This window comes from Vespula vulgaris, chromosome 14, assembly GCF_905475345.1.
Source record: "Vespula vulgaris chromosome 14, iyVesVulg1.1, whole genome shotgun sequence".
Classification (NCBI taxonomy): Eukaryota; Metazoa; Arthropoda; class Insecta; order Hymenoptera; family Vespidae; genus Vespula; species Vespula vulgaris.
In genome coordinates this window covers 2,768,837-2,786,270 of record NC_066599.1, presented here as the reverse complement: position 1 = coordinate 2,786,270, position 17,434 = coordinate 2,768,837, and the positions used below count along the sequence as shown (strand labels likewise).

Genomic DNA, 17,434 nt, shown 5'->3' with positions numbered 1-17,434 from the left:
TTTTTTCCCCCTTCCGGGGAACAAGACGACGATGGAGAATACTAGCTCCTTCACGAAATCTCCAAATTTATCTCGGCCGATTTGTCGGATTCGGTCCAACGGTGTATATATATATATATATATATATATATATATATATATATAAATGTGTGTGCGTATGTGTGCGCGTTCACCATACTCTTCTTCTTCTTTTTCGTTCTTTTCTTTCGATTTTCTTTCTTTTTTCTTATGTTGTGGACACCCCGGAGCGTAGGAGGAAGAAGAAAGAAGCTGGATAAAAGTTAAAAAAAAAAAAGGAGATCAATCCAACGACGACGACGATTGTCTACGAAGATTTTCGAGACTTACTTTACTTTTCTTTTCCTTTTTTTTCTTTTTCTCTTTTTTTTCTTCCCCCCTCCCGAGATCTCACTAAAAATTTGACAAAAGATTCTTTAACCTTTCTCTCTCTCTCTCTCTCTCTCTCTCTCTTAACGTTCAGATTTCTTTTCTTATATATATATATATATATAATCATCAGCTTTGATAGCCTTTTTTCTTTTTTCTCTCTTCTTTCTTTTTCATATCCGGCTCGTTGGCAGGTATTATCAGAGATAATAAAAGTCAAAGATTTTGCAACACAGCTGTCGGTCTATTATAAGAGCCAAAAAAAAAGAGAATATGTATGTGTGTGTATGTGAGAGAAAGAGAAAGATATAGAAAAAGATTTGGTCAGGCCCCATCGAAAATTGGACCCAACGATGCGGCCAACGAAACATAATCATTCGGGATCGACTCGTATTGCCGTAATGTGGACCGAGACTCGGTTGCGAGTTCTTGCGCTTTTTCGAGTTTGAATGAAAAACGCGTTCGTCATCCTACGAAATTCCGTTTGTCGTGTCTTCACTTCGCGCTCCTTTTGGAGCGTTGGATAAATCGTTCATCATAGGTAAATATGACAACCGGGCTGCGCCAGTTTCCTCTCCTCTTCTTCTTCCCCTCCCCTACAAAGGGGCGATTCGACACCGTGAAAAATCTTACTGAACTGACTCGACAAATTCGGACCTCGCGATCGGTCCCAAAATCTTTGAGGTAACCTAAGAAAAGGACGACGACTTTTCTCAATGGAAACCGGACAACGTCCTTTTTCTAAAATCTAACTCAAAATCTTCGAAAAAAAAAGATACAGAGAGAGAGAGAGAGAGAGAGAGAGAGAGAGAGAGAGAGAGAGAGAGAGAGAGAGAGAGAGAGAGAGACAGAAAATATTTGTCCAACGTAGTAGATTTTTATAATCGAGAGAGATAGATTAAAAAAAAAATTAATTACAAATTGGAAATTGATATAGTAAATATACATAGATAAATTTAATTGATATACATATTAAAATAAATCGATATTCATAAGCATATATATATATATATATATAGAATGTAAGAATATATAGATGTATAGAATATCTATTATGAGATATAGAAAAAAGATGAGAAAATCAGATATAAAAAATCGAAGTTATTATATAAATATATAAAAAAAAGATAACAACAACGATAAGAAAGAGAAAAAAAACAAAAAGAAAAATTCAGAAATATCGAAGAATAAAATTGAAGAAATTAGATCCTCTTCGTGTTCGTTGTCGTCGGCTACGTGGAATTTCCCTCGCTTACTCTTTCTCTCTCTCTCTCTCTCTCTCTCTCTCTTTTCCAACAGAGAGATTTGGGCAGAGGGAGGAAATTATTTTTTCCGTTTTGCGAGCTATTTTTACATCGTGTGCCTCTCGCGCCCAAGAGTTACTGACCTCTGGCCAGTTAGTCGTACAGCGATCGCCTATTTTTAAACTCCCGAAAAATGCATAGCCTCCCTTTCGGAAGAACTCGTGAAACTCAGTGATGAGAAGAGAGGAGGGGTTCAGAGGGAAACGGGGGAGTATGAGAGGGATGGGAGAGAACGACTGTTTTGTCCGTCGTCGTCGTTGTCGTTGTCGTTGTCGTCATCGTCGTCGTTGTTGGCTTCGTCATTATCATCATCATCATCATCGTCATCATCATCATCATCATCATCATCATCATTATCATCGTCGTCGTCATCATCGTCATCGTCATCGTCATCGTCATCTTCTTCTTCTTCTTCTTGTACTTCAACTTCAACTTCAACTTCAACTTCAACTTCTTCTTCCTCTTCTTCTTCTTCTTTTTTTCTTCTTTAGACTGTACTTATTTCTGACTGGCCACGTGCGACGGTCAAGAAATGTTCCCTCTGCTTTTTCTCGGATCTTTTACGAGAGCAGAGTTGAATTAATTTTTTCTTTCGATTTCGTTTTGAAGTAGACAAATTTTTATCTTCAATTTTTTTTAACAAACATTTATTAATCGACAATCTTTTTCTTCTTTTCCTTTTTTTTTTTCAACGAATTCAGTAATTCAAATTATTTTAAATTATTATTTTGTATATATATATATTTTTTCTTCTTTTTTTGTTTTTTAACATCATAGACGCGCAAAATAAAATCATAATAATTAAGGTCAATAATCCTCTAATATTTTCCTCTTATTAGAAGTTACCTAGATCTTTTCGATTTTAACCGGCTTGAGAAAAAGATCTACCTGTCGAGATTTGACGTTCCATCCCCCAATGGCTCCCTCGCTAATTTAAAAGCAATTTTCTCGAATACCTTTGAAAAAGAAGAAGAAAAAAAGAAGAAAAAATAAAAAAAAAAAAAGGAAAAAAAGGGAATGAAAAAGGCATCACCTCTTCTCTTCCCACGGCAGTCAGTAGTTTCGGCGGTCAGCTGGTCTGCGTTGGAAAAAATGCGTTGCTCTTCCGTTTTCCATCGTCCTCCTTCTTTTTCCGTGTTTTGTCTTCCTCTCTCTCTCTCTCTCTCTCTCTCTCTCCCTCCAACTCTCTCTCTTCTCCACCTTCCACCCTCTTCCTCTCCACCTACCCCCTTTTCTTTTCTCGTCTCCTTTACGAATTTCAATTTTCTTACCTGAGAAAGCAATCTCGGTTATCCCATATGAAGAATACTCATCGAAATCCTTTGAAGAAAGAAAGAAGAAAAAAAAGAACAAAAGAGAGAGAGAGAGAGAGAGAGAGAGAGAGAGAGAGAGAGAGGAAAAAAATAGAGAGAAAGGAAAAAAGAAAAAAAGTAAAAGAAAGTGCGAAGAAAAATCGATCTGACTAACTATTATCACTCCTTACGATATAATCTAAACAGGATGATTAGAATCGATCGTAGCAGCTGTACTCTGAGCTGTACCGAGTTTAGAACACGAGAACGATCGAGTCGCGAGGGAAAAGGAAGATCGGTAAAATCTATCTCTCGATATTTTCGAGCATGAATGCTCGAAATTCGATCGAAGGACGATCGACGGAAAAAAGAGAGAGCAAGAGAGAGAGAGAGAGAGAGAGAGAGACAAGGAAGTGAATATATAGAAATCTAAAGAAAAAGAGAAAGAGAGAGAGAGAGAGAGAGAAAAGGAGATAGAGATAAAGAAGGAGAAAGAAAACGAAGTCTTCTCTCACGACAAAATTTTAAGGAACGCACGTGGTCCACTGAACGTCACCCCGTAGGCCCCTCATTTTTTCAATCGCTTTTTATGTACCTCCTCCCTTTTCCTCGAGGCCCCAGGATTTTTTTCTTACCCCTTAGCCGGCCATCTGCCGCTACGGAAAAGGGCGGCCAAGATGCATCTCGTGACGAACGGGTGGGGTTGTGTTTAAGGGGGAGAAGAGAATCAAGAAGAAAAAGAGAGAGAGAGAGAGAGAGAGAAAGAGAGAGAATGAAGATGAGTCCGAGGGTCCTCCTCCTTGCAGGGGTAACGGCTTAAGTCCCAGTTTAAGATCTCTCAACGAGGAACACACACACTATCTCTTTCTCTCTCTCTCTCTCTCTCTCTCTCTCTCTTTCTCTCTTTCTTGCTAAGTATATGTGTATATATATATATATCTTTCTTACTGTATGGTGAAACATCAGAGGCTCACGTTCGTGTCGGTAAAAGGATGGAATAAATCTACGCACGCCCGCGAGTGAGCCTACTGAGAGACTCTCTAAAGAGGAAGAAAAGAGGAGGAGAGAGAAAGATAGATAGATAGAGAGAAAGAGAGAAGGAGAAAGAGAGATAAAGATAGAGACTGCTGGAAGATAAAATTCGACTCACGATACGACACCATCTAGACCTTCCTTCCGATCCTCCTCCTTCTTTTCTTCCTTCTTCTTCTTCTTCTTCTTCTTCTTCTTCTTTATTTAGGCGGATGGCACGAATTGACCCCTCCGTTGGAGAGAGATTAATCCTCTCGTCTCCCATTTAGACCGATATTCTTTTCTTTCTTTCTTTCTTACTTACTTACTCCTTGAAAACTGTTCGTTTCTTTTACCAATCTGAAATAGCAAAGATACTTTAGTTTTTTAGTAAAGTGTCCGCTAAAGAATCAATAAATGTCTCTTCTTTTTGTTCCTTTCAGAGAAATACATAATGAGAAAGAGTAAGAGATAGATAGATAGATAGATAAACAGATAGAGAGAGAGGGAGGTCAAAGGTCATTAAAATCCTTATCCCTTATCCCTGCCCATTCATTAAGATCCACCAAGCTCTCGACGTGAAACCGTTAGCACGTATCCGTTTCACTTTCGTTCTATCGTAACTCCAGCTACCGCGTCAGGAAGCTAAGAACCGAGCTAGAGGAGACTTTGCGAGAGAAACGCGTCGATACCGTTAGAAGTGCTCTTTCTCTCGATTAGCTGTATACAGAGAAGACGGAATAGGATTTTGCTAACACACAAAATCAGAAGAGAGTAATATAACAACTATGGATCCTTTCTCACGGTAGATAGGTAGGTATAAGTAGGTATGGGTATAGGTATAGGTATAAATATAGATATAGGTACCAACACCAAGTCGATCGATGATGTTTTTCCCCAAAATAATCATGAACACGACGGTACGGTTTTAGTTTTTCCAATTCGATTTTTGATCCTAGCATAACACGCTAAGTATAGTTACAGCAAGGGGAAGACTGCCTTAACAACCTAGCAGTATTTCAATTCTCTCTCTCTCTCTCTCTCTCTCTTTCTCTCTCTCTTTCTCTCTCTCTTTCTCTCTCTATTTCTTCGTCCGTTTTTTTGCACCTTCCGTCAGAAAGAATCTGTGCCACTTCGGGGGTACCGTAAGCTTCCTCTTCTCCCTACTCACTACTACTTCTACTGCGATCACCCCTAAAAAAATTTTTTTCCAAACCTTCGCACAAGGTGTTTCCGTCGAAAAGTTCCGCTACCTTCTCCCTGTCTTCTTTCCTTTGCTGTTCTACCTCCCTACTCCCATCCTATCCCATTCCATCCCATTCCTCCGTTCCTCCCTTCCTCCCCACGATTACCACCGTCACCCATTTTCAAATACGTATGCCAACATGCATGTAGCGTACTTCGTAAAAAAAAAAAATGAAAAGAAAAAAACGAGCTCCGAGCACCCCTAAGAAAAAGAACCACTACCATCACCACAACCACCGCGTCACCACCCCACTCGTCGCACCTCGTCCTACTGCAAGCCAGCGTGAACTATTGGATCGACGTTGACGTCATCGTTGGAATGCACCTAACATCTCCTCTTCGAAACTCTCCCTCTCTCCCTCTCTTCATCCATCCCTCCTGCTTCCCCCCTCTCGTTCCTCCCAATCCCGAATTTTACCCCCTGGGTGTGAGCTTCGGTTTTTTATTCCTTTCCGATCTCACCCTACTGTTTCTCTCTTTCTCTCTTTCTCTCTCTTTCTCTCTCTGTCTCTTTTTCTCCCAAGGCTCTCTTTCTTTCTCTCTTACTTACTTGCGTTTTTTTCTCGCGGACTAGTATATGTTGCTCCATCGTGTATTTATTTCTCGTCTAGCCACGCGGAAGGCCGTGCGAAAGTCCTACGGTGAGAATTTTTTTATGCAAAAATGGACATGGGAAGAAGGCGATCGTGGGTCACTTCTAGCCGGATATCCTATACTCGGAACAGTCTTGGATAAAAGATAGAGAGAGAGAGAGAGAGAGAGAGAGAGAGAGAGAGAGAGAGAGAGAGATGTTAACTAAGATTAATGCTTTCGTAGATCGAGTAAACTTGAAAAAAGAAAAAGAAAAAGAAAGAAAAAAGGAAAAAAAAACAGAAAAGAAATTTTCGTTTACGTTTAACTCAGTTTCGATGAGAACGAACAATTTTTTTTCGTAGGAAATACGTCACTCTCTCTCTCTCTCTCTCTCTCTCTCTCTCTCTTCTTTTTTTTTACGTTTCTTTTTTTCATTCTGTCTCTTTTTTTCTCTGTCTCTTCTTTTTTTTACGTTTCTTTTTTTCATTCTGTCTCTCTCTCTCTTCTTTCTTTTGCTCGACCATCTGTATGTACGAAGTAAACGAAGTATTTCAAATTCGGCGATAAGATTAGCGCGTTTTGTATGTCACATATTGTGCACACCGTCGAATCGAATTTTTTAAAAACGATTACGAAAATAATGGCAGAAAGTAACGGATTACTCTTTGTACTGTTTCAAGAATAAAATGAAATGAAATGAAATGAAATGAAATGACATGAAATGTTTGTATATTAGAAAACAGCGTTGTAGTAATTAGGAAAACAAAGTAAATACATAAAATGAATTCGTTCTTTCATTTCTCTCTCTCTCTTTTTCTCTGTATCACTCTCTTCAGTGTTATTAATTAATTAAATTTGCAATTTAATTAAATTGAAAGTTCATCAGACGCGTGAAATTTTTTTTTTTAATAATATATATCTCAAAATTTTTATAATAATTGTTGAAAAAAAAAAAGAAATACAACAGAGACAAATCGAAACGAATCAACTTTCTGAAAAAACATTTCGTCTTTTTGAAGAATAAAGAGAGAGAGAAAGAGAAAAAATGATGAAGGCGAAAGGGGAGAGGGAGGAGTAAAGAAAGAAGAGGGGGAGGCAACCCTTGCGAGAGAGAAGGATGGACGAAAACTTCTAAACACCCTTGGCAAGGGGTCTGTCTCTAGTTATATTTGGTATCTGTCTCTTCTCGAGCACACACATGCCACATTGGCGTAGCCGTGAATGGACAAGAGAATGATTGAGAGAGAGAGAGAGAGAGAGAGAGAGAGAGAAAGAGAAAGACTAACGGTCAATTTAACAACGTTCATCCTTCCATCGTAAGATCTAACAGATTTCTCTCCGAAATATAGATAGATACGTATATATATATACTAACAAAAGAAAAACGAAAGAAAGAAAAATAGAAAGAAAGAAAGAAAAGAAGAAAGAAGAAGAAGAAATGACCTCGACTTTTTCGTGGTCTACCGATTAGAAAAATAAGAAAATAAAAAAAAATAGAAAAGACATGAAAAAAAGAAAATTATTAAGCACAAAAAGAAAAAGAAAAAGAAGGGAAAAACAAAAAAGAAAAACATGTAGCTTTTCTATACCGGTCTAGCATACGCTAGCATGCAGGCACTGTAATCAACGTCCATTGTCCATCTCAATCTCCAGTACTCGCAAAGGCCAACAAAGCTATTCGCGCCTTTCTCTCTTTCTCTCTCTCTCTCTCTCTTTCTCTTTCTCTCTATATCTCCCTTTCTCTACTTCTTTCTCTTCTTCTTCTTCTTTTTCTTCTTTTTCTACTTCTCCTTCTCCTTCTTCTTCTTCTTCTTGAACTCGCGAACGCGTAGGAGATCGAATATTTCAAGGGACAAGCCGTGACATATCGGGCACTGGAGAACGTGTAACGTTTCCAAGGAGAACTCTCTTGGTAAAGGTTTGGATGGTATATACGTACGGTAGAACTCGCGACCTCTTGACCATCTCTGGTCACCGATATATACCACCAACTCTGACGCACAGACTCTTCGGGTTACGCGTGTTTGCTTTTATCTTCAAGTTTCTCTCTTTCTCTCTTTATCTATCTCTGTAGAGTTTTCTTTCTGTGTTCAACATGTACGTTGTAGAGAAAGAAAGAAAGAGAGAGAGAGAGAGAGAGAGAGAGAGAGAGAGAGAGAGAGAGAGAGAGTAAGAGAGGGGAGAGATAAACTCCCACGAAGAGCTGGACTCAGGGCAAGGAAAGTGCACCAAAACGATTTGTCCTCTCTTTTCCTCTTCCTTCTTCTTCTCTTCTTCTTCTTTCTTCAGCATCATCATCATCGTCTTCTTCTTCGTCTTCTTCTTCTTCTACTTCTTCTTCTTCTTCTTCTTCGTCGTCGTCGTCGTCGTCGTCGTTGGTACTGCGGAGGCACATGTGCACGTCGCCGAGTCGCCAGACAGATCTTTTTTGTCCCGAAGTAAAAATAATCTTTAAAACCCCGAACAGGATGCGTTGTTAGAGCAGGGGACGAGAGAGAGAGAGAGAGAGAGAGAGAGAGAGAGAGAGAGAGATAGGGAGAGAGCATCGGGCATCGTCACCAAGGCGCGTCCACGCGGCGTTTTTTCACCCTTTGGACCTTCCTCTTTCTTCTAACGGGTGTCCGAAATGAATCAATCCGAACGAACTAACACCATTTCCGGTGATATGTCACTGAGTATTCATCGGAAGACAACGTTCCTATTTTTTGTTTTAAATTTATATATTAGATGTATATGTGTGTGTGTGTGTGTGTGTGTGTGTATTTATATTATTCACAGAATTCTAATTTATTTTTAAATTGACCTAATCGAATGAACCCGGATAAAGTTAATTGTTAATACACACATATATATATAAAAGTAATTTCTTTGATACAAAGAATGATAGAAACTACATATTAAGGTGCAAGAGGTAAGTAGAAAAAATGTGTATGAACTTGCGAGCCGAACGAACGAAAGACAACGGTGGCCTCGCTGGATAATGAATGTGGGAGTTTCACACGGGTCAACGGATCGTTGCGTTTTCTAAGGATACGGACTCTTCTACGATGCACTTGGAATTTCTCCTTCTCCTTCTCTTTCTCCTCTATACCTGGACTATCCTCTCTTGGAAGCGTGCTTGCTCCTAATAAACACCTTGATAACTTATGCATTCCAAGTTAACGATAAGATCAACGAGACGCTCCTTGAAAATCTACCAGTTAGCAAAAGTAGATCGCGAATGAACGTTTCTTACTTTTTATAATATATTTTATTTTATAATACGATGCCTTTTTTTAAACAAATTTCCAACAATTTTATATTGACAATAATAATAATAATATATATATATATACATTCGTTCGTGATATTTAAATATCAAAAATATATGTATCTTTTTATTTTCTGTTTTTTTTTTTTCGAATACAAATACGTCATTGCGTAAAATATAGATGTATAGATATTTATATATTTGTTTCTCTTTCTCTTCATATCTCGTATTAAAAATATTTTATTCACATTTTTCTTTTATCCCCCGAACACGTGTAGGTAGGTACATACGTACGTCGCTGTATATCGTAGATGAAAATGAAAGAGAGAAACGAATGGTCTCAAAGAAACTAAAGTTTACGCGAGCGTCGACCGTAAAGAATACGGATTAACCTTCGACCGCGAAACACTTTGCCGAGTTTAAATTCGCGCTAGAAGTCGCGTGCCGCGCTTCCATTGCCCTTTTGAAAAGACCGTGGCTCCTAGGTCCTTTCTATCGACTATCGAAGGATCGAACGTTTGCCGCATTTTCAATGCTGCCCGATCGACGAACAATATAGATATACCTATATATATGTGTGTGTGTATATGTGTATTTATATATGTATATACACATCACGTGCACTTATACATATATGTATATGTATTTATATCGATGAATGCCAGTTACAACGATTCTTCCATTGAGACGACTAGAATGATGTGAAAGAAAGAGAGAGAGAGAGAGAACCGAAGTGGACTTTTCGATTCCCGCGTTAATCCTATCCACCGAAACAAAGGCACGTACTAGATCTTTTTAAAATGCCCAACGTCGTTGTCCTTTCCTAGATTGCTCCAAGTAGATACTACGAAGGGTCTAGGAAATGCTATCCAGGCCCCCTTAAAATAGAAAGAGAGAAAGAAGGAAAGAGAGAGAGAGAGAGAGAGAGAGATGGAGATAATTTCTGAGAGTTTTGAAAAGTCACTTGGAAGCTCACGCACGGTCAATTTTGTCGATGGACACTTCCAAACGAGATTCTCTTACCATGAGAAGAAAAAGAAGAAGAAGAAGAAGAAGAAGAAGAAGAAGAAGAGAAAAAAGAAAGAAAACTGAAATATTTTCCAGTCTCTCTTTCTTTTTCGAAAAAAAAGAAGAATGAAACGTATATCTTTCGGATGGGAAAAATACATGAAAGTCGTTTCGTACGATGATCACTAGTTCGTTTGGATACGTTTAACAAAAACAAAAAGAAAAAATATTGGAAAAAGAAAAAACAAGAAGAAAAGAAACGAAATGGAAAAAGAAAAGGAAAAAGATCGCGGGAAACTTAAAGAAGAAATGGATCTCGATGATCGCGGAACGTCGTTATCGATCGTTAACTCGTCGTGCTCACTCGCTCGCTGTTTTACCCAACTAGGAATAATTAATGTGAGAGAGCAGGTACCTCCTTCGGGTTTGCTCCTCTACTCCACTTTCTCTACGATTCCGACGGTACGTGTTTACGGGAAGTTTAAGGAGAGACGACGACTACTACAACGACGACGACGACGACGACGACGAGGAGGAGGAAAACGATGACGATGACGACGACGACGACGACGACGACGACGACGACGACGAGGAGGACGACGACGTCAACGACGACGACTACGACGAGAGCGTGCATAGTTAATCGCACGATCGGTCCATAAATCTACCAGCGAAAGACGGATGCTGCACGTTGCTCGAATTATATAATCGTCCATTGGGTTCATGATTTCTAACAACATCAAAAATAATCTATATACACGGAGATACGTAAGCGAGTCTTGTATACCTGTGTGTACATACATACATATATATATATATGTGTGTGTATGTATAATATATGTACACGAAAAACAAGATTAAAAACAAAATTTGACTTTGAAGACGTTGAAAAGAACATTTTTTGAAAGTGTCCATCTCTTGCACGCATCTGGAGTGAGAGAGAGAGATAGAGAGATAGAGACAGACAGACAGATCGAGTGTACGACTAATACAAACGCATAGAGGCACACATACAGAGGAGAACGTAAACGTTCGCGCATGTGTACGAAGCGTGTAATGTTAGCATGAGTGGGAGTGAGTGAGTGAGAGAGAAAAAGAGAGAGAGAGAGAGAGAGAGAGAGAGAGAAAGGAAGAGGGAGATAGTATCTAAAAGTGGGGAGTAGAAAGAGATGGTATAGTGAGAGAAAGAGAGAGAGAGAAGGAGAAAGAGAGAGAGGGGATAGAGAGTTAAAAAGAGAGAGAGAGAGAGAGGGGAGTTATAGTTACCCCCACCACGAGGGGTGAAAACTACCCCGAGAGTGAGCGCGTGGGGTGTCCGGCGGCTCGGCACGGCGCCGAGCCGAACCGAGCGCGTCCGAAGCGAGCGCAGTGCCCGAGACACACCAGGTCCCGTACGGCACGACGACGACGGCGCACCGTCCGGCACAGTCCACTCAGAGATACGACCCATGCTGGACCATCGTCGCTCTGGTCCACGCCGCCGGCATCAGCCAACCACCAGTATCCAACCTCGTGCCCGTCGTCAGATCGCGATCGTCGCAATAAACGTGTAAAACAAATTAATCTCGTTCCGCTTTTTTCCTTACCTTTCGTCGACATTTTTTAAAACGACGTTAAAAAAGGAGGAAAACAAAAATAATCACGAGTAAGGGATTGCAATTTTTCAAGGAGTTTCAACGACGAGAAGAAAGAAGAAAAAGAAGAAGAGGAGAAGGAAGAAAAAGAAGAAGAAGAAGAAGAAGAAGAAGAAGAAGTGGTGGAGGTTACAAAAGAATAAACAGGACGGATTTTGTTGTTAATCCAGGAAACTAGTGAAAGTTTCGGTGTGAACGTATTTGACGTTTGTTACTACGGAAATAAAAGAAAAGTTTCGTACGATAGAGAAAGGAGGAGACGTAAAGACGAAGGAAGAGAAGGAGGAGGAGGAAGAAGAAAAAGAAAAAAAGGAAGAAGAAGAGGAAGAAGAAAAAGAAGAGAAGAAAAATAGTGGCGGAGAGAGAAAAAGAGAAAGAGAAAGAGAGAAAGAAAGAAAGAGAGAGAGAGAGAGAGAGAGAGAAAGAGAGAGAGAGAGTAGCAGCAATAGTAACAGCAGCTGTTGTGTAGTAGTAGAAGAAGTAGTAGAAGTAGTAATATAGTAGTAGTAGTTAGTAAGTGGTGTTACCGCGCTCGCGAGTGCGGCGGAAGAGGTGCCGCCGACACCTCGACGCGTCTCGACACCTGCGGATCGTTTTCGGTCAGTCGTCTTCCTTCTCCTCACTCCGGTCACGTTCGTTGTGTGAGACCGTTTCTCTCTCTCTCTCTCCCTCTCTCTCTCTGTCTGTCTGTCTATCTGTCTGTCCGTCTGTCTGTCTGTCTATCTATCTATCTATCTATCTATCTGTCTGTTCGTCTGTCTGTCTGTTTATCTATCTGTTTCGATTTATCACGAAAATATCGTACAAGTATTATTCTCGTTGTGTGCGAAGAAGCGAGCTAAGAGAGAGAGAGACTCGTTCTCTCTCTCTCTCTCTCTTTCTATTTATCCATCTACCTATCTATTTATCTATCTATCTATTTCTATTCATCTATCTTTCTCTTTCTTTATCTATCTATCTATCTATCTATCTATCTATCCATCTTTCTCACACTCCCGTGTCACTGATGTGGTGGTGTGTCGTATTTTCTCGCGAGCGAGAGACTGCGGAAAACGCGATCGAGGAACATGAGGGACACGAGCCGTTACGAGTATATTACTAGTTGACAACGACGACGAAGAATACGAAGGAGAAGAAGAAGACGGCGACGGCGACGACGACGACGACGACGAGGACAAAAACGACGAAGACAACGACAACGACGACGACGACGACGGCGAGGACGACGACGAAGACGACGAGGACAGCCGCGGCAGCGACGACGGCGACGGCGACGGCTGCGGCGGCGAGGCAACATTGTTGACGTCGACAATCGGAACGACATTGTTAGCGGACAAAATTGTTCGACAACGAACACATAAACAAACACACACGTATATACATAAACACACACATATATATACGGAAAGAGAAGGAGAGAATAGATTTCGTTACTGGACGAACGAAGAAGTAGAAATTGTTTGCCGGACAAAACTAGTGTTATTGTTTTCGTTGTTGTACGTGTGGAAGAGGTGGTGAAGCTGGAGGAAGAGGAGGTGGGGGAGGAGGAGGAGGAGAGAGAGAGAGAGAGAGAGACTTTCGGACAATCCACTGATAATAAAGGAAACAGAAGAATAAACGACGACGACGATCGCAAACAACGACAAGGACAACTGGACGAATACTAAATGGACATGAGATTTCCATTGGAAGGAAGAGGAGGTGAGGGTTAAACGTTACCGATAACAACAATAACAACAAGTAGACAAACGGAGGACGTTGAAACGTGAAGTGTCTCTACGAGGACTTTTTTTTTTCCCCCTTACCCTCCCTTCTCTTCTCCTTTTTCATCTTATTCTTATTCTTATTATTCTTCTTATTCCTCTTCTTCCGCTTCTTCGTCAACGCTCATTCGTTATCGTCGTCTTTTTTTTTTCCCTCCTCTCTCCCTCCCCTTTATCATCCTCGTCGAAAGAGAAAAGTGAGGAGAGAAAGAGAGGAGAAGAAGAAGAAGAAGAAGAAGAGGAGGAGGAGGAGGAGGAGGAGGAGGAGGAGGAGGAGGAGGAGGAGGAGGAGGAGGAGGAGGAAGGACAACATCCTCTTCCTCGTCGTCGTCGTCCAATCCGTCGTTCGTCCCTCCTCGGTCCTCACTGAGGAAACCACCTTGGAAGTGCAACACGGATCCGGACGAGGAACGACGACGTCGGCACCATGAGGATCAAAATGCCCGCGGTCAGGATCGCGCAAGGTGAGTCCCCCTCCTATCTTCTTTCTCTCTTTTTTCAATTCTTTTTCTTTTCTTTTCTTTCCTTATATTATTCTTACGAAATTACTTTTACGAATTCTCCGCCGTTTGTTACTTTTCTTCTTCTACCGTCGCTACTTCGCGATTCTTTCCTTGTGATTACTTTTTATCTTTGTTTATGTCCTTCTTATCTCTGTCTCTCTCTCTCTCTCTCTCTCTCTCCTTGTTTCTTGCTTTCTTTCTTTCTTTCTCTCTCTTATTCTTTCTTTCTTACGTGCAAAGAAAAAAGAAATAAAAAACGTAAACAGTGAAGGATAAAAATTCTCTTAAGTAGGATATTCGAATTATTTTTGCGAGAATACGTTTAAGTAGGTACGATCTCTTTTACGTTGGAACGATTTCGTTTGAAAAACGAAAGGAAAAAAATGGCGATCAACAATTCCGAATTTCACAAGTTCCATGTCAAGGCGGTCCACGTGCTTTCTCCATTTTACCCGCCTTTTCTGCCTCCCGTAACCAAGAGAATTCTCGAATAAAAAGTTAGACACGACGTAACTAGATTAATCCAACGAATAGAGGTATATTCTTTCGAGTCGAGATTAAAATCGACTAAAAAGTCACAACGATGTTTCGAGTATCCCGATTTTTATTAATTCGAATCTTAAAATTAATACTAATACTAATAATAATAATAATAATAATAATAATAGTAGTAATAGTAATAGTAATAATAATACTAATAATAATAGGAATAACAATAATAATGATGATAATAATAAATGAATAAAAAAAAGGGAATAAATGAAATAAAACAAAACGGAACACAAGGGAAAATAATAAAGAAAAGAAATAAAGATCTCAAAGAGAGGACGACGGAGAATAGAAAAGTATCTCTTCTCGTTTTGTGGCGTGTTAAACAGACGTTAGTTCTATCCTCCTTTTCGAACTAGAGTAAAGAAAGACGAAGAGAATAAATAAGAAAGAGAGAGAGAGAGAGAGAGAGAGAAAAGATGAACAAAAAAAAGAAGAATATAAAAAGAAAAGGAAGAGGAGGAAGAAAAAATATAAAGCAAAAAAAAAAAGAAAGGAGAAAGGAAAACAATGAAGGTGATCCGTGGTCGCGTGGCGCGAGCTTGGAAATCAAAGAGGGAAAACGGAGTAAGTCGAAGCTCGGGAAAGAATCTCGAGAGATTGTAAAAAGAAGGAAAAACAGAAAGAGAGAGAGAGAGAGAGAGAAAACAGTAAAAAAAGGAGCAAAAGATAGAGAGAAAGAGAGAGAAAGAAAGAGAGATGTAAGGGCAACGTCTTCGGTTAACTCTTCGGTTGAATTTTTAATTAGTCAGCCGGCAGCCTCGATGCCGACCTTCGTTCCAGAAAGAAGAAGGAGAAGAAATAGGATGAGGAGAAGAGTAGGTGGAGGGTGGAGGAGGGGGAGGAGGATGGTGGTGGTAGCGAGTACGGAGAGGAGTAGGGTTGTAGGGGTTAAAGAAAGAGAAAGAAAGAAAAAGAAAGAAAGAAAGAAAGAAAGAAAGAAAGAAAAACGAAAGAAAGAAAGGGACGAAGGAAGGAGCCGGCTTTTGGTGGGGTGGAGGGAGGGGGTTGGTATTGTCATGCGCGCGTTTTTCACAGACTTTTCCACCCCCGCCGTTTCGCGTAGGAGGAAGCAACCAACCACCACCACCCCACCCCCGACCTTCCTCGGCCGCCTCCGCCCCCATCCCCGTTCCTCGCACCCCCTCCCTCCTACGCCCGATATCCTCTTCCTCCTTCTCCACGGGGCTAAACCGACCCTCGTTTCCACCTCCCCCTCGCTCCTATAACCCCTCGGTTTCTCTCGCGACGGCTACGACTACGGCGGCGTCGTCGCCGGCGCCGGCTCCGTTTTCTTAATTACAACTGCGATATTCTTTAGTTCGCGCGATGACGCCGCCGCGAAAAGATATCAGAATCTTTCTCGTAACGTTTGCTTTCTCTTGCTAATATCAGTCAGCATCCCCTTAAAACTCAATCACCTGTCCAATCGCTCGGCCATCATCCATACATACTTCTTTCTTACGAGTAAGGGTTAATTAGAGATTTCGTCTTGTTCGTTCGGGTTGCTCATACGAAATTACGTCTAATCTATTTCAATCTGCGTTTCGATTGAGAATATTTTTGAAAATGGAAGAAATAGAGAGAGAGAGAGGGAGAGAGAGAGAGAGAGAGAGAGAGAGATTGAAAAAAGAAAGAAAAGAAAATATCTTTCTTCATTTTTGCGGTGCTCGATGTACTCAGTTTTGTTGTTATCTAATTAATATAATTGCGTAGTTAATGACTGATATATCTATATCTATTTGTATATATGTATATATATGTACATATGTATGTATGTATAGGTATATATGTAACAGGATGAGTGTATATTGTATTATAATCTCGTGACATCCAAGTTTGTCGATCTGTTTGAATGATATCGTTGAAATATTTCGAAGATCTCTAGGACGATCTTAGGACGATGATATAATAGAGGAGAAATCGACAAAACTAGGATACTTCTATTTTCTTATCGACGAGGTAAGTATGTATTAGGAATTTCTTCTACTACGTAAATTTCTATTTTTTATATATATATATATATATATATATATATATATATATATATATATATATATACGTATGTCTTAATAGTTTCTTCGTTCGTTACTCGTCGTGTCCGATGGATAAACGCGTCGGACACGTCTGTACGATTCTAGCGTTCGCCTATCAATGTCGAAACTTTAAATACTATGTTTACTAACGCGAGAAGGTCTCTTCCTGGAAAGGAAAACAACGACCTTTATGTACCTTACAATCACGTTTACCTATAGACAAATACATACACTCATCTATATACATACACATACACATACAAACACGACACATAATATAAACATTTATATGATAATAAGTAGAAAAATTGTTAAACGATCGACGAAATTTCTTTCGATTTTTTCTGTTATAACTTTCATAACCTCGAGTAATAAAAAAGAGAGAGAGACAGAGATATAGACTCTTATCTCGTTTATTCGAAAACACATGACTCATTTATCGTTCGCAATTATACCCGCATATCACATATACATACATACATACATACATACATACAACACGCATATATACATACATATTAGATATAATATAACTCTGAAGCTCGTCGCGGTATTCTCCAAAGCTTTTCTAGGAGTTACATAGCACCATGATCGACTGGAGGTACTCACGAGGATGTTATTTAGCAAACAAAGTACGTTTTACTTGCCCCTGTCGGCACGTGCGCGGCATATGCGCGTTTTCTATCTGCGTGTCTGTTAAATATTGTCTTTGATGCGACCCGTCGGAAGCCCTTCTTCACCTTGTCTGTATATCTCTCTTTCTCTCTCCCTCTCTCTCTCTCTCTCTCTCTCTCTCTCTCTGTTCGTCTCTCTTTTTCTCTCTCTTTCTCTCTAACTATCTTACGTATATTCTATCCTTCTTTTCTCTACGTTCCATCG

The 17,434-nt window shown here is 40.0% G+C and overlaps 1 protein-coding gene across 1 annotated transcript in view; it reads left to right on the top strand.

Moving 5' to 3' along the window:
* Positions 1 to 13,752: 13,752 nt before the first annotated feature.
* LOC127068911 (B-cell lymphoma/leukemia 11A) overlaps positions 13,753 to 17,434 on the top strand; it is a 36,455-nt gene continuing 32,773 nt past the window's right edge. Inside the window, exon 1 of the mRNA XM_051005304.1 lies at positions 13,753 to 13,931. Coding sequence (XP_050861261.1) covers positions 13,895 to 13,931 — 37 coding nt within the window. The 5' untranslated portion in view covers positions 13,753 to 13,894. The remainder of the gene's footprint in view (positions 13,932 to 17,434) is intronic.